Raw genomic sequence first — 27,981 nt, forward strand, 5'->3', positions numbered from 1 at the left:
GAAAGCCTAATTTGAGAAGATAATCCTGACACCTCGTTCGTGGGGATTTCTATCCCTACTTGAGACTGACACACTTCTCCAAATCCTTGGAAATGAAACAGAGATGATTTCCCATCACCCCTCCCACCTCTAAAGCAGCCTGTTCATAGTAATACATTTTAGAATCATGAAAATATCATCGCTGATGTACCTAGTAGCAAGGACAGAACGCTTAAGCATTGTAAGTACTATTGCAGTCCTACTTCTTCCTGTTTATCTTCTTTTTGAAAATAATCATTTTACTATGTTGTGGTGGGAAGCCATATGATGAAGTTATGCTTTTAACATTTTAAGTGTATAATAAATTTTGGTTGAGTATATGCACGGTGTTGTGCAATACATCTCTTATGGTAAGAACAGGTCATCTCTAACTACATTTTTTTATCTGCTTTTGTTTTGAGATGGGTCTCACTGTGTTGTCCAGGTTGGCCTAGACTCCTAGACTCAAGAAGTCCTCCTGTCTCAGCCTCTGGAGCTGGGACTGCTCGTACAGGGGAAGGATGGATCATCTCATAGTTAACAAAGGTAAGATACAGTATATTTAAGACATGTGGGAAGTACAGATAAAAAAGAAAAGCTACACCACTGTTGAGAAGAATTTACAAAGGAAAGACAACTTGGTAACAATCCCAACTCATTCACATAAATATAAAGATTTTGTGCAATTGCAATGGAAAGAATTTGTCTTGGAACTTCAAGCAACATACTTTTAAAATGAATATAGAAAAACTTGCCAATGCAAATGGCCAAGGAGACTTGGGAAAAAACACACACACACAAAAAAAAACAGAGCTGGTACAAGCACTAGCTGAGAGGTGCTCCTGGTGCCTGCTCCTGGGTTGCCAGACTTGTTTACACTCTTGGCACAGCGGGGTCCAGCCCTGCCTTGGCCCTCACCTGCCGCCAGGCTGGCTTTTCTCAGAGACCCACAACAGTGCCACGTGCCTGCTGCTGTCTCTGCTTGCTCAGCCCAGCCTCTTCAAGCCTGATCAAATCCCTGCTGCTTTTCTGCACTGATCCAAGTTCTCACTCTTCCAGGCAGTTTCCCAGGTGACTGGCTGTGTGCACATGTGTGCAGACGCGTTAGCTCATGTACTGGCTTTCGGGCTCAGCTATCAGATCCTCAGGGTCACCAACACACTGTAGCCAAGGAGCTCTGGAGCGAGCAGGCATCCCACCTCAGTGGCCTCCCCTAGCAGCTTCCTGTCAGCCTCTCCTTTCTTGTGCAGCAGTTCATTTAAATTGAAGCCACATGGCTGCAGGAACAGCATCGTACCTACTGAGGAATCAGCCTTGACCAAGCAGGCTCCCTGTCACCTACACCCATCTCACTTCATCCAATGGCTTGGGCTTGCTTTGCCCAGCCACTGCACAGAGCTGTCACCAGGAGGCCACACAGATCTAGGTTTCTGTCACAGCTCTAGCCTCCCCAACCTAGGACTCTGGGCACAGGGGCCTCATTCACAGAATGCAGGTTCTAAGAGAAGACTTGTGAAGATTAAAGTATAGAGCATTGCACATAGCGTGCAGTGGCTGCACTATGACCAGTACTGACCCAGGGCCACTTCAGGTGCCCTGTGTCTCAGCTTGTGCCTGCTGCCTTTGCATGGACACTCACGGATTTGCCCTGCTGCTAGGAGCATCACCTCTGCCCCAGCAGCTGTGCTTGTCTTCTAACTGTGCCCTGCCTGGGACCCCTTCCCCTGGCACCAGGACAGCTGTCCCTAGTGACCCAACTACTTCCTTATGTCTCCTAGTGTGTCTTTCCCCCCTTGCTACCAGCAATTTCAAGCCTGAGTCCAGGGTGCGTGTGTGTGTGTGTGTGTGTGTGTGTGTGTGTGTGTCCTTGTTGAATTCAGCACCTGTACACAAGTGCCTTGAGACAGCCCCATTACAGCATCTGGTGTGACATGAGTTCAGTGTGCCCAAGCTGGAGGAAGGTATCTACGTGTAAGTGAAAGCCACCTTACCGATCAGAGTGGATGACGGCACCAGATTTGGGGTCGATGACATGGACAATGACTCCGCGGTGGCCCCAGCTCCTTTCAAAAAAATAGCCTCCCTCCTCCATGCCCCCTGGGCGAAGAGTCTTGCTCAGAAATGTCCAGGATAGCTTCTTCTGCCCGTGCAGTTCCAGGGTGCCGCCCCTGCCCACACCGATGTACTTCAGCCCATAGTAAGGGTCTGGCTCAATGTCTTCGTCAGCCCTGCAAGAGAAAAGCTCCAAGCTGCAGGCACAGTACCTTGCTAGACATGGCCCTGAGCCCCACTGCACTGGTCCAGTGCAGCTGCCTGTGCTTTGGTGACTGCTTGGTAAATCCAGTACTGGCCACCTGGCCTCTCTAGCTCAGGCCAATGGGAGGCCCACGAGATCAGCTGAAAAACCTATGAGTTCGCAGGCTGCTGCCTCTCCTCATCAGGTCTAAGTCTTGCGGTCTGGTCCACAGCAGTAGAGGGGTCACTTGCACCAATGCTGCTAGACCTGCACATTCTTGGTCGCTAAGAACACTGCACAGCCAGAGGCAGCTGGCACATGAAGTTATCCTGTGCCCTGTCCATCACAACTTAGACACTCTGAGGCTCCACCAACCATGACATGCATGGGAGGTGGTGGCCAGGCTGGAGGGACCTTGGCAGTAGAGATGGGCACCAGGGACATGATAGACAAAATGCCTCATGGACTTCTCCAGCTTACCCCAGTCACTGAGTCTGCTGGTTTCCTGCCACTGTCTACCAGGACAGAACGATGTCTCCTGTCCTATGCTGGAAACTGACCCTCTTGCCCCCCCTCCCCCGCATTGCCTCCTCCCTCCAGATCCAAGAGCAGCATCTGCCACCCCAGGGGTAGGTAGGTTTTCCTACCTTCCATACAGAATGATGCTGAAATTGCCCTGGAATGGGCAGAGGGTGCTCCCAGCATGCAGTTCTCCTCCAGCGTCAATCAGGATGTGGCGGGTGCGCAGAACAATGGGCTCCTGGTGGTCCTTGATGATAAGCTTTCCTGAAGAGGAGGAAAGAGATGCTTAGGAACCCAGTGGGAGGGTAAAGTTGCAAGGAACGCTGGAAGACTCCCGGAACCTCCATGTCAGCCAAGCTCATGAAAAAGCACTTCTTCCAAAGGCTGCTTTGCTCACACTGACGGGTGATGACTCTTCTTTCTTCTCCACTTGGCAATGCACATGTAAAACCCATCTGGCTCACAGCCATCACTACGTCACTAACTAGTGACTAAATATCTGCAGATGAGAGAGCAGGACCTCTCAGGACACCAGTAAAGAGGTGCCTTGCTCTTTTTACCAAGAATGGGCCAGCCCCAGTCATTCTCAATTGCTCAAAGTTGATGGTTATCACAAAAACCCAGAGCCTCTGACTCAAACCCAAAGCATGTAACATTCAGTCCATTTAAGGACGCAGCAGCTTGCACCCTCCACGAGGCCCTCGGGAGGGAGGCACGGGCTTACCCCCCGCTGAGATGTTGATGGAGTGGACTGTAGCAGAGGAGGCAAGCAGCAGCATCCTGCCCTGGTTGATGTGTACACGGTGCTCGGGATCGTGGCCAGGGTTCCAGAGCTGAAGCTCAGGGTTCTGGTCAGGGCACTCAGCAGCTACTGCCAAAGATAAAGAGATATTACAGCTCTCGTCCACCAGCATCATCAAGCAAAGACTGACCACAAGGCACAAGGCAGTTTTACATCTTTCATGGATCTTGTCTGTACTAAAGCCAAAGGCAAGACCTTAGGGATCAGAGACACCCTGACCTAGGAGGCAGCAGCCCTGGGGTGTGGTCTTGCGCATCTTATTAGTTCTCCATGTGCCTATGAACAAGTCATTTCCCTTTCTTGGGTTCAGTGTCCCTTTCTTTTCTTTTCTTTTTTTTTTTTTTTTTTTGGTGGTACCAGGGATTGAACCCAGAACCTTGCCCTTGCCAGACAGGCACTTATTCCACTGAGTTATCTCCCAGCATCCCTTTAAAAGGTGAAGGTAGACCAGATGACCACTCAAGACCTTTCCCTGAAGTTGTACAGCCATGTACCCAGATTGCTTGAGTTTCAAGATGTTCTGTTCCCAGGGAAGCAGTGTTTACAGAAAAGAGGGAATAAGAACTCTTTCTGTTTTTGCATGAGAATTTGAATTTTGGTTCAATTTCTAGCTCTGTTCTTAAAAAGTTTTTTTTAAAAAAGATAGTTCTATATGGTTATCAAGCATCATAGCTTATAAGAAAAGTGACTCTGGACTGGCAAATGGCCCTTAAACTGGGAGGAGCACTGAACACTTTATTTTCATGTCTGCTGGAGATGCTATGCTGTGGTGTACCTGCACATACAGAATTTCACAATCAGACCTGGGCCTTGGAAGCACCCTGAGATGTGCCGTCTAAGAAGCTGCTGTGAGAGATGCTGGCTCTGCTGGGGCATGACGCTAGCATGCTAGGGTGGCTCCAGTGACAGGCTCATTCCCCCACCCTTCCTGAGCTGCCACTTGGGAGACCAAAGAGCACACTGGATGCTATGCGAACCCCGCCACCCTTCTGCTGGGGTCTGTCCTTCCCTATTGGAGTTCAATGCAGAGGTGGCAGGTGGCTGCCTAGAAGGCTCCAGCGTAGCTTCAGCTGTCCTCTGCCTTGCCAGAAGCATCTGCACTTCCATGAGGCTAAAGAAACTGTGCCCCAGCAGTGTGGCCAGTGGGGGGGGGGCACATACGGTGCTTGTCTTAAGACCTGGAGGAAGCTCCATAGATAGCCAGGGGGACCCAGCAGGGAGGACAGGCAATGCAAGGTGAGCATGGCTGGCTCACTCTCCCATCTTCTTTATCTAGGAGATTTTAGGATAACCTAGTGGGGCAGTGTCTTAATCACTATCTTCATCACGGGACATAATACCTGATTCTTGCAACTTAAAGGAGGGGAGATTTATTCTGGCTCATGTCTCAGAAGTTTCATTCCTTGCTTGGTGGGTGGCAGAATAGAAGGGCTGGGTGTAGAAAAAATACTCCCTGATGGAAGTCAAGAAGAGAGAAAAGGGGAACCTGGGTGAGACACTCTCTCCCAGGTCATGTCCCCAGTGACCCACCTCTTCCAAGTAGGCTCCAATCCTAACAGCACATGTAGTTATAAGCTCATCAGTAGACTAATACATTGATTAGTTCAGCACCCTGTGATCCAGTCACCTTCCACAAGTCCCTGCCTCTGAGCACATGAGGACAGCTAGGCAGAATACACACAGGTAGGTGGTGGGCAGTGAGCCCACGGCAAGGCCAGGAGGAGATGGTGCAGGAAGGCACAGAAGCCAGGCCCACAACACGAGGCTGAGTAAGGGGCAGAGGAGAGATTGGGCTCTGCAGGTACAAGGGCAACAAGAGCCACACACTTCCCAACAATGCTCTGGTGTCTCTACCTTTCTTTAGTTGTGGGAATATCACGTTACTCACATATCTAAGAATCTCAGGGGGACCAGAAGGGTGTCACCCCTTTATCTAGCTCCACCCCACCATCAGGGTCCCCCAAGTCCACAATAGCTCATGATTTCTGCCCATGTGAAGCAAAGCATGGTGTAGACACTCTGTGTGGCTTCAGAGTACCACATCTTCCTTCCTCCTCTGCCACAGTGGTTGCTGAGCCCTATGCCCATCTTTTATGTTTTAGATCATGAATGTCCCCCAAATGTCTCATGTACTCATATACGGGGCTTTGGGGAAGTAATTGATTATGGGAACTCTACCGCTGACTTGCCGAGGGGAGATGGAATCTGGGCGGAAAAGGTGACCACTGGGATCATGATCTGGAAAGGCCAGGCTCTCTTCCCAGTTCCTCCCCCTCACTTTCTGCTTCCAACATGAGGTGAGCAGCCCTCCTCCACCATGCCCTCCCACCATGCTGCCTAGCTCGGGGCCAGATGCGAGCCAAAATCAACCTCTCCTTCTTTAGACTGCGAGTGTTTGTAGGAGGCAGAGATTAAGGATTGTAAATTAATCAACCTGGTGGAGGAAATTTCAAGACAGCTCAATATTCACGCTGTAGCATGGACACTACTTGCTGCTCTTAGCCAGGTTTATACTGAAAGGAGCAAAAAGTTCATTTGAAATAGTTTTGTTTCCCCAGAAAGAAAGGAGCTACAGAGTTTGGGCAGAGGATACTTTGGTAGCCAAAAAAATTAGCATTAAAAATAAGCCAAGGGTTTTGCGTCAGTACAATAGGCAGGATGCCTTGCCAGCACTGCAAGAATCAGCAAGAAGCTTCATTTTGCAGACTTAAGGGTGCAAAGCTATAAAGCTTTCATTTAAAATCTTCAGGGAGCCCAGCGCATTCAGTACCAACTAGAAAAGAATTTCCTGGAGTTCTTCCATGCAAGCCCTTGGAGGCTTCTGAGACTGTATCCAAGGGAGCCCAGCCGTTGCTTAAGCTGGCAGCAGACCTTGGCATCATCCATGTGGTACTTGTTGTATAGGCATGCAGAATAGGAGAGTTGTGGGGCCAGAAAGGCTTTCGTCCAGATTTCAGAAACAAGCCCAGGAGGCTAGGCTAGGCAGTGTGCCCTGAGAGGGCAGTGCACAAAGCTCTAAAAGTGAAGCCAAAAATGCATGGAGACCCCAGGAAGTCGGAGAAGCTAAGAACAGGAGGTGTCTGCCGAGGAAGGCCTCAGGCAGCACACAGGGCCAGCCCAAGCATGGGAGACTCAGCAGGTAGTGCAGTAAGGGCGGGGCTTCCCAAGGCCGTTAGCACTCACATCTCATCACCACTGCTTGCCTTGGGTGGCGGACACTGAATAAAAGGAGTCAATGGTTTCCCTGCTTGGTTTTGGCTTTAGTCTTGTCCCATCCCTTTCTATTCTCCTGTTCCTTTTTGGGATGGGAATACTTATCCCATGTATGCTGGAAATGTTAAACTTTTATTTTGGCAGGGGATCACAGCTAAGAGTTGCCTTGAGTCTCAGAGGAGACTTTGGGACTTGGACTTTTCAGCAATGCTGCAACTGTTGAAACTTTGGTGATACCTAGAGATGGACTAAATGCATTTTGAATAAAGAGATGCACACAAATTTGGGGGGAGTAGAGACAAAGTATTATGATTTAGATCAAGCATGCCTCCCAAAGGGCTCACGTGCTCACAGGTGGGGCTTTGGGGAGGTGCCTGAGTCAAGGGGGTGACCTAACTGACTTGCTGCCAGCAGGCAGGGCCTGATCAGAAAAGTCGGTCACCAGGGGCAGGACTGGAAGGACTCATCGCCGTCCCGGGTGCCTCCCTGCATTCTCTGCTTCCTGGCCACCAGGACACGAGCAGCTCTCCTCTGCCTAGACCTTTCTACCATGCTATCTCTGCCTTGGAATCAGCTGCCATGGACTGTCATTGTGAGCTAAAATATGCTCTCCACTTTCAAATTGTGGGTGTTGGGCACTGGCTCTCAGCAATGAGAAAGTCACTAAGACACCATTCTCTCCCCAACCCCACTGGATAGCAGGCCCCTTTCCTATCCTACCTCCCAGGATTACTGGAGCCCTCCTGACACTCCACCCACCTTGCTGTGCTCCAGAGAACAGGGTTGGGATGTCTTTCATTAAGAAGAGAACTCTAGGGCTGGGAGATGGCTCAGTGAAATAAGCGCTTCCCTAGCAAGCGCAAGGGTCTGAGTTCAATCCCTAGTTCTGCCAAAAAAAAAAAAAAAAAGAAGAAGAAGAAGAAGAAGAAGAAAACTCTACATTTTGGGAGGATTTCACTAAAGCAGCTCTTCCAGTCATCACAAGCTACAAGAGCTCAGTAGTGGCAATATAATGAAGCATGGGGGACTTCTCATGCTCACAGAAGGCCGCAGTGCCTACCAGCAAGGCCTAGCTGGCCCAGGGGGCTCTCACTTGGGTACTGGACTGCCCAGTCTGCTTATGTGAGTGGGGGGCTTGAAGCCGTCTCTGTTCTGCACACCTGGACAGTCTCCAGGGAAGCCCTCCCAGCCATGTGAGGGATGGATATGGCTGAGTAAGCCCAGAGCCCCAGGCACGGAGCCCTGAGCAACCTGAAGGGGTCATTCTCACTCCTCAGGCCTCCCACCCGCAAGCCAGTCAGCTGGTGTCCATTGTGCTTCTTAGTGCAGGAGCTGGCAGAAGACTGAATCTGGCTGTGGAGACAATGGACTTGCTGGCCACAAGGTGCCCCTGACCCTGCAGAGGTCCCAGCCATGGCTATGACTGGCCCAGAGCAGTACTGCTCTGTGTGACTGGTTGCCGTACTCTGAGGTCACCCAACCCAGCCTCAGTGGGTTTTTGCATACACATCAGTGAGGGGCTGAACAGGCCAACGCCTTCACTGAAGTGTTACCATGGTAACCACTCCAGTTTCCTAGGAGGGGCTACGTGGTCCCAACAACATGGGGCATGGATGGCAAGGGCCTTTTCTGAATCCCATGATACCAGTGAAGGACTCAGACAGGGGGGACAGGGCCCAGACAAAGAAGAAAAGGTGTGTCTTGGGGGGGGGTGTATGTGTGTGTGTGTGTTTTGTCTAAACCCTCAGAGTGGTTATGGAAAGATTTAAATTAGATATTAACATTTAACAACTAGGGAGCTTTTATATAAAAAATCTACATTTCTGTTCCTCTTAAAAATTCACATGCCATTCCACAGCGCAGCAGTTTCAGAACCAGGAAGTGAGAGGTGCTTTGAAGGGGTCATCTGCCTTGGGGACACCAGACCCTCCCCACCCACCCCACAGACTGGGCTTCAAACCCGACTCTACAACCTATCATCCTGCCATGAGGTGAGCCATGCCTGGGATCACAGTGTCGGCCAAAGCTGGGCCTGGGCGAAGTCCCTGGCTGTACCCTGTGACTGCTTCTCCAGCCCTCTTCCCTACAGCCCAGATGGCCGCTGTGTCTCCCACAAGAGACAGCTGGCTCCACTGCCCCTGGGGGCTCACCTTTGGACATGGCCCCGGGGAAGAGAACCAAGATGAGCCACACTGCGACCAGCACAGCCTTGAGGGGCGCGTCCTGCCTCTGCCCCGCCACAGCTCCCATCCTGACAAGAGTATGTCCTGAAACCAAGCACAGGTGTCAGGCGAGGAGACAGAGAGACATAGAGACACAGACGGACAGACAGACACAGACAGACAGACAGACAGACAGACACACACACACACACACACACACACACACACGTGGCAGGACAGTGCACTCCAGCCAGCCCACAGCAGTCCTTAGCACCATGATCCAGAGCTGGGCAAGTCAGGGCACAAAAACCCTGCCATCTCCTGTCCTGTCCCAAGGTTCAGACACAGCAGGTACCCAAGGCCACTCCCCTGAACAATGGATGAAGCCCTCCCGTAAGAAAACAAGTAGAACAAAAACAACTGGGGTAAACATGGCTGGAAATGAGATGCTACCAGTTTGCTGTGTGATCTTGGCAGACTTGCTTCACCTCTCTGGGTTTTGGAGCCCAAAGGGCGAAAGGAAAAGGTGGACTGATTTCTAACCTTTACACCTCTGATCTATACTTCGAAAACCAGTTCCGGAGGATTGCATCGAAAACCTAAATGTAAATGCCTATGCACTATAAAACATCTTTCTAGTAACTGCCCAAGAGGAAGGTGGGAACAAAGGTGGCAAATCGCCCCTCAATATCCACTTTGTCCCCCTTCTGTAGTGACAGATATCCTGGCGTTCATCTACACACACACCACCAAGAATGAAGCCCATCCTCCTCTGTGTGATCTTAGGAGAGTTTCATAAGTAGAGCTGAAGCGCTGGAGATGTGTAAACTGCAGGAAATACTTTATAGGAAGGGTGGAAGGGTTTTGTTTCCTCCTTCCTGCTGGCTGGAATGAAGGCGTGATAGCTGGATTTTTCAGCAGCTATCTTGGGCCATGTGGTCAGAGCCATGAGCAGAGAGTGGCAAAGCCTGGTCCCCATGAGGCATGGAAGAGCCCTAGAGGATGGGCTTACTTGTACATTTCAAGAGACTTAAAGCCTTATTACATTCAGCTTCTTTTTTATAAAAGCCACTGTTTGTTCCTCTTTGCATATAATGAAGTAGGGCTCACAGACGCTACCCTTAAGCCAGCTCAGTAGCGAATCTGATCACCCCACCTCCCCTCACAGCAGGGCTCTGTATGTGCTAAGTGAGCCGGCGCAGGCAGAGGGGTCCCAGAGGGGTCCCAGAGGAGCTCTCGGGCCCCACCTGGTCCCCACAGGTGCACCGGCAGGGAGGGGGGTGGTGCTCCCTTACAGGCACCTGCTTGCCCAGACCAATTCCCAGAACAACAGGCCTTTTCTAGTGCTTTAGATGGCCATGAGGTCACGCAGTGTGGCCCTAGGGAGCGGCGCCTTGCCCACTCCCAGGAAGAAAGCTCCATTTCACACACTCCACAGCAGAAAGGAGGGGACAGTGGGACATGGGTGCTCTGTGGTCCTGGGGCAAAGTGAGAGCCAACTCTTCATAGTCTCCAAAGGGGGTTTGTCCTCCACTGCCATGAAGCCTGGGTCCTTGGCCCTCTCTGCAGAGGATGGGCCGGCAGTGACTCAATGTAGGGACTAGAGGTGGCACCATGTGGCTCTTTCAGGCCAGCACCCTCTGTGAGACACAGGCTTTGTGGCCTCACCCTTCCCGTGGACAGAGGGAGAGCGGTAACCTCATCTGATGAGGTCACGGGTCCTTTCAAAAGCAGAACGATAAGGACTTCCTTTCTGGGTAGATGTGAAGACAGCTGTGTGTAGGGGGTGTCTTGACCCCTTCCCCTAACATGAGTGTGGCTCCCATGAGTCAGAGCCAACTGTCCAAGTTGTAGAAGGCAGAGGTGGCCCTGCCCGGAACCCTCGATGACAGTGACAATGCTTTGCTGCCCGTGGCTCCCCCTGCCTGAGCACATGTGCCCTGCAGTGCATGCTATGCCTGAGAATCCCAGGTGGTTCCCTGAGTCCTCCCGAGACTTGTCCATCAAGGGAAGGTGGCGTTCTCCCCTAGGCACTGAGAGTTTGCTGGTGGTGGAGCTGGGTCCAGTTTCTCAACTGGTACGATACTGTGGAAACAGCTCTGGCTGCACAGTTCTCAGAGCGGCATGTTGTCACAATGCCAGAGCCTGTGCAGGACTTGGAGACACAGACTTGGAAACACAGTCCTGATGGTCCTTGAAGGGGATGGTGAATGAGCATGGCAGAGCCAGTGTGAAGGGAAACGCAGACACTCCCAGGCCAGCGCTTGTGGTGAGTTCCCCCAGGAGCCAGCCCAAGTTTCCCAGAAGTTCGGCATCCCCAAGTCCTGCTGCCCCTGGCCTGGGTCTGTGAGCCTCCCAGGCCCAAGGTGACAAGGCAGAATCGGGAGTGGAGGTATTGCTTCCTAGTCTCTAGCTTCTCCTTGGCTCCCAGGGGCTTGGATTCTGTTAATTCTGCGGAGAGCAGCCTGGAGTCCCCACAGGTTACCTGCGGAGGAGAAGAGATGAGATGATGAGCAGAGTGGTACAGAGACCTCCAGGGAGGCCGGCCACAGCACCCATGGGAGCCCACTCAAGACATCACAGGCTGGAATGGGAATTCCCAGCCTCAGACCTCCAGGCCAGTACTCAGCGGGACAAGCCAGGACTGGATGCTTCAGAAACAGAGGAGGCTGGGAGGTCAGGCAGCTGTGTGGCTGGGCAGGAGCTGAGGCCTTTGGGGCTCTGCTATGGTTTGTGTAGTGTCCCCCAAAACCTCACGCAGTCATGGGGTGGCTCCTAGAGTTTGTGATTGATTATTGTGCATTTGGATGCTGCACCTGCCCTGGGGCAGGTAATCTGCATTACAGTATAAGGAGGGAAGAGAGGCTGGCTAGCTGCCAGAGCTGCTGCCACTCCCTTTCTCTCTGGCTCTTTGCTGCCATGAAAGGTTGCCCTCTGCCATGGGCCACTCTGCCTTGGAGCCAGCTGAGTATGGACTGGAACCTCCAGTAACTGTAAGCTAAATAAACCTTTCCTTCCCTCATTTTGAATGTGGGGTATTTGTTCCAGCAATGAGAGAAGAGTAACTTAGACAAGCTCCTGGGGTGAGAGGCAAAGGGACCACCCTCATGCTCTAGAAATGCATAAAGGAAACTGAGGCAGGCTCAGTCCACACCGAGTGTGGCAGCAGCAGACCCCTGAACCTCAGTCCCAGCCTGGGCTTGAACTCCAACATGGGCTTTCATCAGCTGTGTGACCTATGGGTCCCTTGGTCTCTCTGGGTCTTGGTCTCCTTGTCATTACCATGGTACAGCAACACTACTTGAGATCAAGAGTTAGTGCTGTGAGACCCAGGGGCTTCTGCTGGCTCAAAACCCCGCTCCACAGGGCCTGGTCTCCCTGTCCCATCCTGTGGGAGGTGCCGGAAGGACTGGTTGCAAACCCTGCCTGGAATATACATCTTACAGGGCAGGTGCACAAGAGCATGCTCCAGAACCCTTGCCCGCTGTCCCGCTGGGCAAACGGGGGAGAAGAGAGAACCACTAACCAGATGTTATCCGGACCCTCTCCCTCTGAAGCACTCAGCAGTGTTGAGGGGAGAGATCTGCTCTGAGTCAGATGAATCTGGACACTGTCTTTACATGCAAACCTGTGGTTTAGGTCACTTTCTTCCTGCTAAGAAGTGGAAGCCTTTAAAACCAAACACAACCTTGGGAATAGCATTGGGCACAGTCTGATTTACTCTTCCCTGCCCTGTGTGGTTATGGGTCTTTCCTGGGCTGAACTGTGAGCCCCCAAACTCCCTGCTCAAGCCCTGGTTACCCAGAACCTCAGTCTGAGACTATTTGAAATAGGAACTTTAAAGATGTAATGAAGGTAAGATGGAATCATACAGCTAGGTCCTAACCCAGGGTGATGGTGTCTTCCTGGAGCTGGTGTCCAGGCAGTACACAGTGCTTTCTTAGGACAGCCTGAAGCTACAGGCTAGACAAGAGCTCCGGAAGGCCCATGGGTGCAGCTGCGAGGTGGTAGGGCTTTTCAGGGCCAAGGCCCTGCATTTGCTTTGCATTTGCTTAAGCCAAAGCCTGCTGGGAGATCTCAGGTCTCAGGGAGTATTCCTGCAAGGGGATTGTGGGACATCACCTCCTGCCACACCTGGAAAGGAGCAAGTGCCTTTTACTCCTCCTCTTCCTCCTCCTTATTCTCCTGCCATTGTGTGCTGTCTCATCACAGACACAAAAGCAACTGACCATAGACAGAAACCCCTGAAGTGGGGCCCAAACAAGCCCTTTCTCTGCACCAGTTGCCCAGATGGGGAAATGGGGCCACGAGGCTAAGGTTGAATCCTTAACAGGTGGCAAAGTCCAGAACCTGCTTCTCCAGACTCATGTGTCTAATTCCTAATCACTAAACCACTTGCAATGCAACCACAGGGTCTTAGATACAAGCGCTGGTAGGAATGTGAGAAACCCAGCCAGCGGGCTCCGTACTGTGCACACATGGAGTGACTTCAGGACAGCTGGCCACACTGCAGATTCTGAGTCTGCAGGCTTGGGGTGGGGCCGAGGCTCTGCCGAGGGTCACAGGGCTACTTGGTGGCTGTCTGGATTTCAATCCAGATGGTACAGCTCTGAAAACTGGGCACAATAGCCGCCCTGCCCACCACCTCTTTCTCCAGGTAGAGTGAGTGTTCGATCCAAGCCATCTCTGTGCTCCTTGTAGGCAAGGGGCGACTGAAATCAAGCAGGAGTGCAGGTGAAGGGAATGCAGGCCAGACCCTCCCCAGCTCTCTCGTGGTCGCGGAAGCCTAGTGTCACCCCTTCCATAAGAACAGGGTTTCTGTCTAGTGAAACCTCCAAATCCCTGTTAAGGCTCCTGGAGGCCCAACAGGGCTGCTGAGACTTCACTGGCCCAGAAGGGAGAGCCCCTGCACCGACAGCAGTGCGGAGCCCTCCAATGGGCTTGGCTGGAGCCCGCCCTCCCCTCCAAAGTCAGGCAGGGCAGCAAACCACATCCATTCCCTCCATCTGTCTCCTGTCCATCCCCTGGCTAGGAAATGCAACTCTCTGGTCTCCTGATGCTGAAGTACCGCTCAGGGAGGAGAAGGAGGGACACAGCGTGGCTCCAACCCCCCTCTGACGTCCCAGGTAGACCTGGGAGTAGGCCGAGCCCTGGGGAGGGCCCAGACACTGCGCCAGCCTTGTGGCCACCTCTCACAGGATTCGTGGAATCCCAGAAGTAAGGACAACCCTTGCTCCTCAGAGAGAAGCACTTGGAAAATGTTTCTACAAACTGAGCACCTCCGGTGGGAAGCACCTGCTCCAGCCCAGAACTCGCACAGCTATAAAGCCCTGGACACAGTCTGCAGTCGGGTGTCTTCTACTTCCTAAAGGCAAAGCAACTTGTGGTGTAGTCTCAGGCTCACCAGAGTGTGGCTGACAGGAAGGAGACACCTACACACACTGCACAGCCAGCACGCCAGCCCCCGAGGGAAACGTTAAAACACAGGTTCCCACTCGCAGCTCTGGGCCAGGGCCCGGCGCTGCACCTCCTGCAAGAGCTCATGTGCTGTGCAACCAGGACCACGATCCACTCACCCTCTTCTGTCCACAAACACAGAGTCTGCGGCCCACAGAGCAGGAGAGAGTTGCTACATTGATCAGGAGCGAGAAAACGCAAACCTGAACGGATACGAGAGTGGAGTCACTGTGCCTGCGAAGTACGGGACATGTGGCGTTTTCTCAGTCAGCCTGCTTGCTCGGGACGGGGTAGGGGAAGGGGACTTGGTGCACACATTGTTGTTTCTGTTTAAGACCCCACCACACGTCAGAGTTTGGGTAGTAAACACATGGCTCGGGTACCCTATCTCTATTCATAATTATCTTTCCCCCAAATACACTTCCTTTGATATGGGGAATTCCCGCAGGAGCCACCTGCAGAGCCAGAGAAGAGATACTACAGTTCCCCTAATAACAGAAATCCCCATCACGGACCTGCCTTGTGCCCTAGCAGAGCGCAGGGAATCCTGTCCAATCCTGTTTATCACCAAGTCCAAACCCCTTATCACACCACGAGATCAGCCATGGCTTTGGAGGCTTCAGAGCCTTTGCCAACGCAGCTGGGGAAGGTGGTTCTGCAACCGTCCTTCCTGCTACCCATCCAATGCCCCTGGCCTTGGCAGCCACAGGGGCCCCCATGCTAGTGCTGTGGAAAAGGAAGAGAAGATTGCATTCAGGGGCCCCTGCTCCGCTCCAGGTGCCAGGCCCCAAAGTCTAAAAGATGGGAACAACTCTACTGGCCAGCCATGGACTTCCTAACAACCTCGCTTGCAGTTAAACCCAGAAGTAAGGAATTCAGATCCCAGACAGATCTAAGCTGCCTTTGTTCAGAGCCAGGCTGCCTACATGGCAGCCCCTGGGCAGGCACAGGCACTAGGTCAGCTTAACTAAAACAAGGCAAAACTAAACTTGATACATTCCAAGGAAGCCATAGCTTGGCTGCCACCCTGGGCAGCAGACCTGGGTGACCTCTACCACCTAGTCACTGCTACTGGTCAGATCGGATTTGGAGCTCCAGTGCTCAGTGGTTTAGAAAACGCCTACTAGAGCTGCACATCTGCTCAGACCCATGGTCCCTATGGCGTTGACCTGGGCAGCAGGGTTGGCACTGCTGGTGAGATTGCAGAGCATAGCTCCGCCGGACTGTGACCCCCACTGGGTCAGAAACTCTAGCAGCGGGCCAGCAATCTGCTTGGACAAGCCCTCTCAGGGATACTGAGGCTCTCTGTGGGCAGGACAATGTCCCCACAGCCTGTCCAAAGTCTTTCCATGGCCTTTCATCACACCCAATCTGCCACTCATTCAGGGCTTCTCTGACATCCCTCTACCCAACTCCAGACTCAGCCTTGATTGTCCACCTGCTACTGCCTTGATATAGGGTGCAGAGTGGGGGGAACCCCAGAAGTCACCTCCAGCCTCCCTGTGAAAGCGGCATCCCCCCATCATGAGAGGGTTCTCTGTGCTCCGGTACATGTGAAATGCCACCCAGAGGGAACTATGTAGCACACGGCCAGGGGGCCCACTCAGCCTCCAGCCCAGGGTTTTGTCCTCAGGGCACCACCATGGCATTCTGATAACCCATTCCTGGGAGCCTCGTCTTCCTTCCTGATGGGGGTACTTGTCTGCCATCCCATGTCATCAGATGGGTGAGAGGCTACATTATCTTGCCTGGAGCAGGTCCTCAGCATCCTCACAGGTCAGTGTATGTGAGTAGATATTCGGAAACAGCAGCTGTCACCTAACTTCAAGACAAGCTGGTTCTGGCTTCCCCAGGCATTGTCCATGGAAGGCAACAGGGCAGCGGGGCATGATGCCAAGAGCATCAGATGGCAGAATTCAGACTTGCGAGAAAGGTGAGTACCTCTCCAAGACAGCTGGCCCTTGGCACTGCCCTGGGTGGCCACTGGGTCATACATACCCCAGCTGGTCCTGTGCACTCTGCCAGCTCAGGTGGGAAGTGATTATAGCCATGAACACTTCACCAGCTGTGAGTGTAGCATTCCTCCCAGCTCCAGGCAGCCCTGTGCATTCCCACTTGTGTGAGGCTGCAGAAAGGTTTCTGCCAAATGCCCCCCAGCTGTGTCCCCTCTTATCATACCCTGCCAGGCTCGAGAGCAGGCTTGCTCCTCATTGAGTTACTCTGAGGGTCCTCTCTGGCCCGCTCCCCTACTGAGGCTGGGCAAGGAGGACAGGGATGGCCATGTGGGATGAGGAAGAGCCGGGCAGACGCAGCCAGCACACTAAGGGTCATAGAGCTGTGTGGCCACAGGCACCCCCTCGAGAAGCATTGCCAGTATAGGGCTCAGGGCAGGATTTTCTCCTGATGCTTGGCATGGGAAGACCCCTCTGCTGCTGAGTCTGGCTGGGGTCTGCTAGCCATGGAGGAGGAAGAAGGATCCCATAAGTGTGAGTCCCTGTGTGCCAGGTGCTGATCCTGAGGAGCCCCGTGGACACCAGGGAGACCGCTGATTCCTGCAGAAGGAAGGGTGATGGGCAAGAGGTGCTGGGAGCATCCAGGCCAGAGGAGGGCAGAAGGGGAGCAGCAGGGGGCCCCGCCAGAGGTACAGATGGGTGGGGCTGGCTGCTAGGGCAGGAGAGGAAGGAGGTTGGGGCCTTGCTTGGCAGCAAAGACCCTCTTAGCCTGTGCCTCACCAATGACCCAGGTAGCCAGGAAGGCTGGCATGGAATCACAGGACAGGCAGGATCCCCTGAGGGTTTAGGACCAAAGATTCCTCACACGCCCTAGCCAGAGAATGTGCTGCTACAGCTTGAATGAGGAAAGAACTAGGTGCAGCGGGGCAAGGAGGGCTGGGGAAGTGCAGTGCCTGACCTGGGCCTTCCAGCCGAGTGCTGTGTGGGCTTCCAGCTGCCGTTCCTTTCCCCAGCATAAGGGTCCAGTGGCACTTGTCTCCCCACCCAGCTCCCAACAGAGCCTGGGACCACCTGGCCAGTGAAGAGGTCCACGCCCCGGCTATGGGATTGGTTCACCAGCGGTATAAGTGAAGAAAAGGGCATTGGCCACGGGGTTGGGAAAGTGGGTTCATGTCCCTGTGGCTGGCAAGCCCAGGGCTGCTGGGCCATGCATGCCTCAGGCTTGAGCCCAGGGAGAGCAGGAGGCAGGGAGAACCAGGCGCCCAGATCCAATGGTGCCTGAAGCTAACCCTGCTCTTGGAGCTTTCGAGGACACGTGTGAATAAAGCTCCTTTTTTGTTTAAGCCAATTTGAGTTGTTTCTGACATTTACGGATTACGGAAACAATCTGACTAGTAGGGAGCCAAAGGGGAAAGATGAAAGTCAGCCCCATGCAGGTCTCTCTGCTCTCGTAAACCGCCCACTTAGACAAATCATACTACTTTCTCTGGGAGAAAAAGCCTTCCTCTCTCCAGCATGGTGTGTGCCCAGCATGCACATCCCTAGCAAAGGTGGACCACGACAGGAAGAGCAACAACCATGACCATGCTCTGTCCCAGGTCCCAGCCTCGCCTGCAGGGTCTGCCAGGAGCATCTAAAGGCGGGCTCGGCAGCCTCGCCCACCCCGCCCCACAAGCAGCCAGCACCGGTTGGGGCACTCTTAGCTTCCTGCTAGTCTAGACTGCAGCCTGCCTCCTGGGCCCACATGGCTGGCCTGCTCCAACTTCATCTCACCCCACTTCCCTCTCGCTATGTCAGTCTCCTTCTCTTTGCCTGGAAGATGCCACGCTTATCTGTCCCAGGGCCTCTGCACCCACTGTTCCTACCACCTAGAATGCTCTCCCATCCCACCCACCTTCGGGGCTCAGCTCCAGTTCCCATTTTTACCCAGGCTTTTCCTGACACCCACTTCCCAACTGAAGGTGTCCTCCTCCACTAGTCACTCCTGCAAGGTGGCTGCTTTGACACAGTTAGAGTCACCTATCATTACCTGCGAGTCTGCATATGGTGTATAAGTTCCATGAGGGGTGGGCTTGTGAGCAGTGACAGTACTACTCACAGTGTGGAATGAGGGGTCTCAGGCCACCGAGGCCATCACAGCCTGGGCATGCACACTGGCCTTGCCACCTGCGGCTCCAATGGGGCCTTGTTGTGTCCTGAGACAACCTCTGTTCCCACCCTCCCTGGGACGGAGCCGGAGTTGCTGGCCAGGTGCACTGCTTCTTTCCCTCTTACGTCAGGAAGGCTGAGAGCTGGGAGCCGAACAACTCACAGTAAGGGGTGTTGGCGCTGAGAAGTCCCAGGTGGGTGTGCAGCCCCCAGGAAGCCCTTGGGCAGGACACAGCCGGAGGCCCCCAGCTGGAGGGTCTTGGGCTGGCAGCCATACCGGAGCCCACCGCAGACTCACACAGGCCCAGGAAGGCTGACGGCGCAGCAGACTCGCTTCCTCCACTCTGCCTGCCACCTGCACGGCAAAGGTGAGAGAGCGTGCTGGGTTGGGGTTCAAGTGTGCCAGAGCCCTCTTTGATCTGAGAGCCTTGTCTCTCCTGGATTATTTATTTGTAGAAACCCTGCTGGTTTCCTACCACTTCAAATACACTTCCAGGAAGCCAGGGCAGGTGGGGGTCTAATGCAGAGGCCCACTTTATTGCTCTGAGTGCCACCAGCTCCTGTCTACCTGGCTGGCTCCACACACGCAGGTGAGACTCAAAGCTCTGGGCTTTGGAACAGAAGAAGCTCATGTTCTCTGCCGGAAAAGAGCTCTGATAAAACTAACAGGGAGGAGTGGCCAGAAAGGACCAAGGCTGCTGTGCCTCAGCCTTCGCTCTGTGGATCGCAGCCCTCAGAGCCGTGCCTGAGATAGCTCAGATGCTGGTGTCTGCCTCTGGACGCTCCTGCCCAGCCCCAGGTCTGGGGCCCCTGACCCACCACTAGGGGACCCCGGGGCTCCACACATCTTCTCCATCAGCTGAATGAGTCTGAATGCATCTGCTACCTGGATGTCACCAGTGACACTCTGCTATGCCTGCTCTATGGCCCTTGTGCCCTTTGTGTACCCAGGAACCAGCCTGATTTGGAGGAAGCATTTCTAGAACACTTCACATCAGAGGTGTCAGCAAGCAGGTTATCCACTAGAATTCAGTACCCATTTGAGTTTTAAGCTTTTTTAGGATGAATTTACATGCACTGAGGCACACAGACCTCCCACGTATATTTGTTGAGCTCTGACTCTCCCAGGGAGCGCCCCATGCCCTGCCCAGCCACTTTTCTTCACCAGAGGCAGCTCTCGCTCTCTCTAGTCACGAGCATCAAAGCCATTCCACAGGGGAGATTCACCTCCTGCCAGAGACCGACCCAGTGTGTGTTAGGCTTCTCTCCCTTGGCATGTTCCCAAGCAGCATCCATGTTGCTGTGTCAGGGCTTCACTTCCTTTAATCACTAAGCGGTATGCAATTGTGTGAGCAGACTGCACTGCACAATCGCTCGTGGGGAGTCGCTGAGCTGGAGATGGACCACGCATTCAGTGCTAGCGCAAGGCCGGCCCCGAGATTGCCAAGCTCCAGATGAGAGCCATGTGAGTAAGTTTTGAGACAAGAACAAGGCCAGTCCAGCAGGTGTCTGGCCTTGGTGGTCTCCCCTGTTAACTACAGTGCAGAGAGCTCTGAGAACGCCTCACTGTCAGTATTCTCAGCAAAACACTGAGACCTTGCACTTTTGGCCCCTGCTGCGCACTTACCCCCCCCCCTTTTCACAGTGTACAAATAGAAGCAGACCACGCTGGGGTGTCTGTGCCCTACCCAGCCCCAGCCTTCCTTGTAGTATGTGCCTATAATCCCCTGTCACCCTCTCTCAGGACCCTGCTGGCTGCACAGGTAATGGGCAGCCACACACAGAAGGGGATGGGCAGCAAATACTAGGTCCAACTCTGCTATGAAAGTGCAGCCAGACGAAGCTGTCTACTGCTGCAAGTCCCCAACCCAACACGACGTGTGAAAGCAGGTGTGCTCGGTTCAAACCCTAGCTCCACCACCCAGCAGCTGTGTGAAACAGGCAGTCGCCCTTTGTCTGTGGGGTGCAGGGTGGGGGTTACCTTCCAAGCCTCCCAGTGGATGCCTAAAACCGTGGACAGCAATAAACCCTACCCACGCTTACATTCAAGGGAGCTTTGAGGCTGATGATTAAGAACAACACTGCAATTACATAATAGCATATGTGGAAGCTGAGAGGGCTTCAGCACGGCTCGTGGGGGGGAGCAGACAGAGTGTGGGCACGCTGGAGGGAGGAAAGGCACATGTCTGGGCAGGACAGGGGGCAGTGCAGGATTTCCTCACACTATGCATAATGGAGCACAGCTTATAACTCATGAATTTTTTTATTTCTGGAATTTTCCATTTCATACATTTGGACCATGGTTGACTGAGAGTAACCAAAACCACAAAAGACAAAGCCACAGACGGGGAGCTCTGGAGTCTCCCTGTTGCCCGGCTCTCTCCTGCTGAAGATGCTAGAGGCAACAGAACTGTCTCCAGGAGGGAACAGCGAGCTGCAGCCCAGGGTGCTACGGGCAGAGTGCCAGGCCAGAGGCGGCATCTTCAAACACCACTGCGCTTCCAAAGGAGAGCGTCGGAACCTGGCCTGTGCTCCATGCTCCATGGCGGCTCCAAGCCTGGGGGGCTTCTATAAGTTCTTTTTAATATGGGAGTGCTTTGTAACAGGTTCACCCTGTGGATTTGTTTTTCCTCTCCCTGTCTTTCCCCTTTCCTTGCCCACTGCCTCCCTTTGATATTTTAAAGAAAATATCTCACTGACACATAAGGCTATGTTAGCATCTTCTGCCTAATCAAAGTGCGGAGAGAATTCAGAGATTCTACCTGACCGCAGCCTTTGAAAGTGCAATTTGAGGGCCCGCTAGCAGGGTGCCTGACACACCTCCTTGCCCTTGGCCTGGCCCCCAGGCTGCAGCCCACGTTCAGTTCCTGCCAGGAGCAGCTGCCAGGCGGTAAGCAGAGCCCCGCCTCAGTCTCGGCCCAGACGCTGCTTGGGTTCAGCCCAAGCCCACTATGCTGCCTCAGATCTTCCAGAGGCTTCTCCTGGAAAAAGTTACTGCTTGCTTTCCCCTGTAAATGACAGAGCAGTCCTGGCTGAGTGAGGAGGTGACAGCTCAAGGCCATCCACGCTGGCTTACAGAGTGGCCCCAAGCCTGGTATACCAGGGCTGGGATTACAGGGCTGTCTGACACCAGCATTTCCTGCCTCTGTCTATCCATCATTTCTGGGTATTCAGTCTTTGGAGTTGGGATCTAGTACTCTGCTGTGAGAAGGACCTTAAAATCCACTGGGAACATATTACTTCTCTATTTCAGCAAGTTTAAAACAGGCATTTCTGCCAATGTAGTCTCCTGCCTTGCAGCAGACACCAGGATGGAGCCTTGGCCACTCACGGCACATTGGACCTGTTCGCCTGGGGATTCTCTTCCCCCACCTAAGGTGACGGGAACTGTTAATCACAACTTCTACCAATCTACAGTGTGTTCTCATATCCAGATACCACTTAGTGCCCCATATATGTACACAATTATTTCTCAATATAAAACTAAAACCAGGAGAAGGACAGGGAACATGAGTCTGTGCCTTGGCCGAGGGACCCATGCAGGACATTCAAAGCACAGCCCCAATTATACTCAGAACATGAATCCAATCTCAGTGCCAACAGTGTAAACTTGTCTGTGGTCTACCGCTTGGTCTTACAGCTGTCAGTTCCATATGCTTCGCCTGTCCACACATTCGGCCTCCCCATGCCCACACACCATCCCTGCGTGGGGAAGACACCCTGCTGCCTTAGCTCACAGTGCACTCCACTAGCCCCACCCAAGGAGCCCATGCCTCCTAGGGATCTATACCATTTGAACTCAGTCAACTATCTTCATGGGGCATCAAACCCAGCCGAACCCCATATTCCCAAATCTCAGCTACAAGCCAAAGTCCCTGCTGTCTTGGACTCTCTGTGACCATCCCTTTTGACAGGATGGGCCTCTTGAGACCATTCCTGCTGGGGGGCTTCAATCTCAGCCCTGGCCACTTGGGTTCACTGACCAAAGTTAGCCTGGCAATTTTCCTCTTGGTGCGACTCTCCTTGTGACACAGTTTCATGGCCACCATGGAGTCTTAGGAGATCCCTGTGTCTTCTTATTTAAAAAAGAACTCCACACTGGATAAATGTACCTCAACTAGACATCTAGTACTTGCAACCAGAAGAGCCTTACACCACCAGTGGAGTCAAAAACAACCGTTTTCTTTGTGTACTTCTACCCCCCTCTCCATGTCTTCCTGGGTGTTCACAGTCCAATGGTGGATTAAGAACAGAGGAAGGGGGCTGGTGAGATGGCTCAGTGGTCTAAAGCACCTACTTAGAACAAGCTTAGCAAAGCACAGGGACCGCGGTTCAATCCCCCAGCACGACATGCCAGCCAGCCCCGCCCCCTGGTGGGCTGAGCTGGCCACACATACACACACACACACACACACACACACACACACATAAATAAAAAAATAAAAAAAAAAGAACAGAGGAAGGGATTGCCCTTGCTCACCCCTGGTCCCCGGGCTGGAGGCAGGTGGCCTGGAAAGACCATGAAGGTGGTGCATGAGGGCGTGGGCCACGGGCATCCTCCCTGAAGCCACCCAGACACCTACTGGGAGTGGCTCCCCTATGATTACAACCCAACCCCTGATAGAACAAAGACAAGCCGAAAAGCAAACAAACATGGCCCAGACGCTTAACAGCACACTTTGTCTCCCTCCTCCTGGGCGCTGACAAGGAGACAAGTACCACTTGTTGGCTGGTCTCCAGGGTCCTGGCACAAAGGGTGAACGAGCAGGGTGAGACTGTCCCTCACAGTATTGTGACATGAAAGCAGAGGAGAGAACCTTTCTTTGAATGAGGACAAAGGATCGTTTTAAAAACACGTTACGGCATAAAAGAAGGCAACGCCAGGGGAAATGTCAGTAGGCGGGCTCAGAACATTTCCCATGCCATAAAAACTAGTGGTCATTCCCACTGTGAAACCAACACCACTCCTATGAGCTGCTATCATGCTCCTCTGATGAAAAAGAGGGAAAACAGCCATTAGCTCCCAAAGGGCTCAGATTCTGATTCAAATCACTTGCACCTAGGACCTGTGCATGCCAGGCTGACTGCTGCATCCAAGTTCACAGAACAAATAAGCCACAGATCTGTTCTAGACTCAGATTCTTAGACTTTCAAGCCACCGGATTTTCCCGAGCCAGGCTGCCACTACATGGAGCCAACCTCAGTGAACACCAGGCCAGTGCCTCTTCCTATCCCGCAGACTCTGTCTCTTCCTCTTGCTTATGCACCCAGAAGCTCTACCTGTACCCGCCTCCTCCTCCCTCCCCTTCTCTCCAGTGCCAGGCTGAGTGGCCCCTAGGTCTACTTCCCATCTCTTTTCTTCTTCCTTTGGCCCCATCACCTGCACTACTGCCAGAATATACTTTCTCAAGGTGCACTTTGTGTTTGACACCTTGATGCTTCATGAGGTGTGACCCCTAGGTGCCTCCCAAACCTCACCCTGGCCACTGTCTGTGCACCACCCCACCTTGTGACCTATGCTCTGGCCACTTTGGTCACCAGATGACTGTTAGACACCCAGTAGTGCCCTATGGACTCTCATTTCCTCTCTGTCCTCACGTCATTTCTCCTGGAAGGGACCTATCACCCAAGGGCACCTGAAGTCACATCTTCCCTGGAGCCCGTAGCAAGTCCAAAGGAACTGAGACTGCCTTCTTCCTTATTTCCCACCTCTGTCTAGCAATTGTCTCTTACCAGGTCATGGCCATGGAACAGATGACACAGATCTCTTGAGTTACCCTGTAAGTTGCTGAGTGTGGAAGTCCTACTTTTTTCACCTCTGCATCTCTGGTCTAGGACAGAATCCAGATTTGGTCAACACATTTTGGATGAATGGCAGAATCAACATTCTATAGCACAATGAACAGACGACTCTACTTAATGCTGTGAGCTTCATCAGGAGGTGGATTAAGCTTGTCAGCCAATCACTCTCTCCCCCTGACCCCTTGGTTGCTCTCCAGTCCTGCTGTGAGTGTGACAGACCCTAATAGTCTCCTCTAGGACTGTCCCTCCTTAGAATCCCTGTAGGTCCCCTTTGGACACCACCACTGTCCCAGTGCTGGTTGTGGTTGGCTGGTCTGACCATGGAGCTGCTTCCCAGGAGGCTGCATGGGGGCTGGAAAGAGTTCTTGTTTCTGTGGCAGGAGCCTCTGTCCCTGCCCCCTGCCCAGAGCTTTGCTTTACCTGTGCCTGAGGCCTCCTTTCCTGGATTTTTTTTTTTTTTTTCATATTTGCTCTTTTGAACCTACCTGGAACTCTGAGCCCTCATCTCTACTTCTGGCTTCAGTTACTCTGAGCAGTGTTGTGCTTCGGGGTGTCCGCCAAAGTCTACCGTGATGAGGGGTGGGAGTTCCAGAGGCATTTAGATTGTGGGGTGCTATGCTCACCACAGCACAGCATAGTTAGCGGATGAACCCACTGAGGCTCCCCCAGCTGGAAGAACTGTGAGGCAGTGGGACCTGCTGGGAGCTGAAGCTGGAAACTGGCTATATGTGTGGGGGCAAGACAAGGACACAGGACCTAACACAGTCAAGCAACCTCAGCCCTGAGAAAAGCATCTTGCCTGGGACAATTCCAGTTGTTAGTTGCTAGGCAACCCTGTGTCTTGGGATATGCCTCGTTGTAAAGAGTATAAATAAATAAATACTGCTACTGTTGTTCAGTTCTTCTCTTCTCATCAGAAGAGAGGACCTCACTTGACCTCAGCTCTTGGTTTTTGTCTCTGTTTTCTAAATCCCCTTGCCATTTTCCCCCAGGACCAATGATAACCATGTGGATCTGGACAGGGGCCAGTTGGAGGAGGTGGGTTCCTAGGGCTGCCTCGAGAGGTTGTATCTCTTGCTCTGGCTCTTTTTCTCTTGCTCTGCTTCCTAGCCACCATGGGCTGGGTATCTCTCTACCCCTTGCTCCCACCATGCTATTTCTGCCTTGCAGCCGGCTAACGATGGGGACTAAATCTTCTGAAACTGAAAGCCAAATGAATTATTTTCTCTGTAAGTTGTGTGTGCCAGGTGTTGGGTACAAGTGACAGGCAGTGCCTCACACTGTTGGATTTCTGTCACTGACAACCCCTTCAGCCTTGGCAAGTAAGAAGGTGGGCAGACAGATCTGGCAGTGTGGACTGGCTATGACCGAGGCCTGTGGATGCTCTGGGGACTGACAGCCGTGAGGGGCCCTCTCCTCACCTCCAGTGGGGAACAGAGTCCCCAGGACATGGCTTGTCCTCACCACCCTCCAGCACCTGTCTCCTTGGCAATATGACAGGAAGACACCAACAGGCCGCTGGCACCGTACTCTCCTGCACCCACACTCTCTTGCAAGTCACTGCTGGAGTAGCTCCTGCTGGCAACCTGACCCTGACTGCTCCACACTCTGCCCTCCACACAGCCACCTTGACATGACCACCACACAGCCACCTTGCTCTCTGGACCTTCACAATCCCCCATCTGTGATGCTCCTAGCATGCTTGGAAGCACCAGGGCAGCCTCTCCTCATATCTCCCACAGGTTCTTACAGGGCTCAGCACACAGGTGCTGATCAGTCTACACAGCTGTCACTTGGCCAAATGCTGTCCAAATGTCTGTCTCTGTTCACTCAGCTCCCCCTTCTTAGAATCCTTCCCTCCCACTCTGGTACCTTGCTTTCTACAGCACATTTCAGCTCAGCCTCACCTCTGAGAATCTCTGTATAACCCCAGCCAACAGCTTGTTCCCATCTCCCCTCCTTGCTCTTTCCTGCTCTCTCTATCTGCTGCATGCTCTGCTTAACCACACACAACTGTCACGTGGGGAGACATCCACATTACCCATCCCCCTAGCACATAACGATCTGAGCCTGGGGCTGGGGCTGATGGCCTCAGAGACCCTGGACCCTGGGTGCTGCTGTGGGAGGAGCTGAGCAGAAGTAGGGACTAGGGGACTGAGGAGCTGGTGGTCTGGGTGGAGTTGGGCTCCTTTTCCAGCACACTGGAAGCCCCTTTTGAGTAGGAGAAGCTGCTGGGCAGCAAGGTGAGGCTGTGCCCGTGGTGAGCAGCATGTAGGGCACTGTGGGTCAGGCAGGAGGTGTGGGCTGCAGACATCATTTAAAGGGGTCCCCAAGGGCTGAGGTGTGACTCTGTGGCAAGCACTTGCCTGGCATGTATCAGTCCCAGAGTTACTTCACTAGCACCGCAGTTAAAAGCCATAGACAGACAGAGACAGGGACAATAGGGCTCATACTAACTGAGGTTGCAGCCCGAATAGAAAAGGTTTGCTTGGGTCTCCTGGTGGGTGCTGCACCCCCAGGGCAAAGTTGGCCCTGTCCTCAAAAGCAGAAGCAACCTGAGTCTGGGGCCCAGAGCCCCACATGCCTGTCTTCACCTGGGGCCCCTACCCACTGGGGAGCAGGTGATACCCTTTGGTCTACAAAGCCTCAGAGCACTGAAGTCCCACCTGGTACATGGGGGTGGGCAGTCCAGCTGCCACACCTGGCTGCCAGCCAGGCCCTGCACCTGCTCAGTCATCGGTCAGCGCCCACCTTTCTCTGCCAGGCAGCTGCTGGCACAGCTGTGCCCCAGGGCCCAGGCTGCTCAAGGACTCCCCCTCCCAAGCAGCAGCAAGAACCCTCTCCTTCCTCTCCATGGAGCCGCACTGACACAGTGCCCCAGAAGAGGCTCTCTGCAAATGAGCCATGCAAACCCAACTTCATCTCTCATCCAGAAGTGCCAGCTGTGAGTAAGCTCCCCCGCTGAGGCCCGGGCTTTAGCCTGCAGACGTTCTGCCCTCCACCAGCTGTCCCAGGCCTGAGTCCATAACTGTGTTACAAGGTGTCAGGGGTTGTCTGAGGCCAGCCAAGGCGTCTGAGCTCAGGGCCAGGGCCGCTGAGCCAGGCCGCTCATGGCCCCGTCCCAGACCCAAGGAGCATGCATGGCTTCTCCATGGGGAAAAAAGGCCGCAGAGGCCAGTGGTAGAGCAGAGTAGGAGGAGGGCTTCTCTCGGGCTGTCTGGTGAGTCACCTACCCTATCTGTCTGCGAGGAAGCTTGTCCCCATGCCAGGATGCAAAAGCCTGTGTCCACTCAGAGCAGAGGCCCCCACGGTTCCTGCAGGAAGGAGCCATGACTGACACATGTTAGACAGCCTTGCTCCATGACATCTGTATCACTGGAAACCACAGAAGCCCCAGGTTGGGGTGGGCATCTCTAAGCTCACCTACTCAGCCACCTGCCTCTCCAGTCCTCCAGGGGTTCCCATCTGCCACGTGGCCAGCAATCAGGCCCAGCCCACTGCTCTCCGCAGCTCTTTACCCCTGAGCTCACAGTTCAAGGACCTGCTTCTTGGTGGCCACACTGGCCCTACCTTTGGCTCATCACATAGGCAGCTGACTCCTAAAGCACCGGAAAACACCTGGAATTTCTGATTCTGAGGATCCTGGTCCCAGGTCGCACAGCAGCAAAG

At 53.3% G+C, this 27,981-nt stretch overlaps 1 protein-coding gene across 2 annotated transcripts in view; it reads right to left on the reverse strand.

The window, feature by feature from the left end:
- Cemip (cell migration inducing hyaluronan binding protein) overlaps positions 1 to 27,981 on the reverse strand; it is a 146,021-nt gene that overhangs the window by 60,144 nt on the left and 57,896 nt on the right. Inside the window, exons 3-7 of one of the 2 annotated variants that reach the window (XM_023710868.1) lie at positions 10,622 to 11,438; positions 8,942 to 9,058; positions 3,501 to 3,647; positions 2,902 to 3,040; positions 2,010 to 2,246 (exon numbers count right to left, since the gene is read on the reverse strand). In XM_023710868.1, coding sequence (XP_023566636.1) covers positions 2,010 to 2,246; positions 2,902 to 3,040; positions 3,501 to 3,647; positions 8,942 to 9,041 — 623 coding nt within the window. In that variant the 5' untranslated portion in view covers positions 9,042 to 9,058; positions 10,622 to 11,438. The remainder of the gene's footprint in view (positions 1 to 2,009; positions 2,247 to 2,901; positions 3,041 to 3,500; positions 3,648 to 8,941; positions 9,059 to 10,621; positions 11,439 to 27,981) is intronic. The other variant, XM_004623342.2, reaches the window with a different exon arrangement.

This window comes from Octodon degus, unplaced genomic scaffold (genome assembly GCF_000260255.1).
Source record: "Octodon degus isolate 3935 unplaced genomic scaffold, OctDeg1.0 scaffold00002, whole genome shotgun sequence".
Classification (NCBI taxonomy): Eukaryota; Metazoa; Chordata; class Mammalia; order Rodentia; family Octodontidae; genus Octodon; species Octodon degus.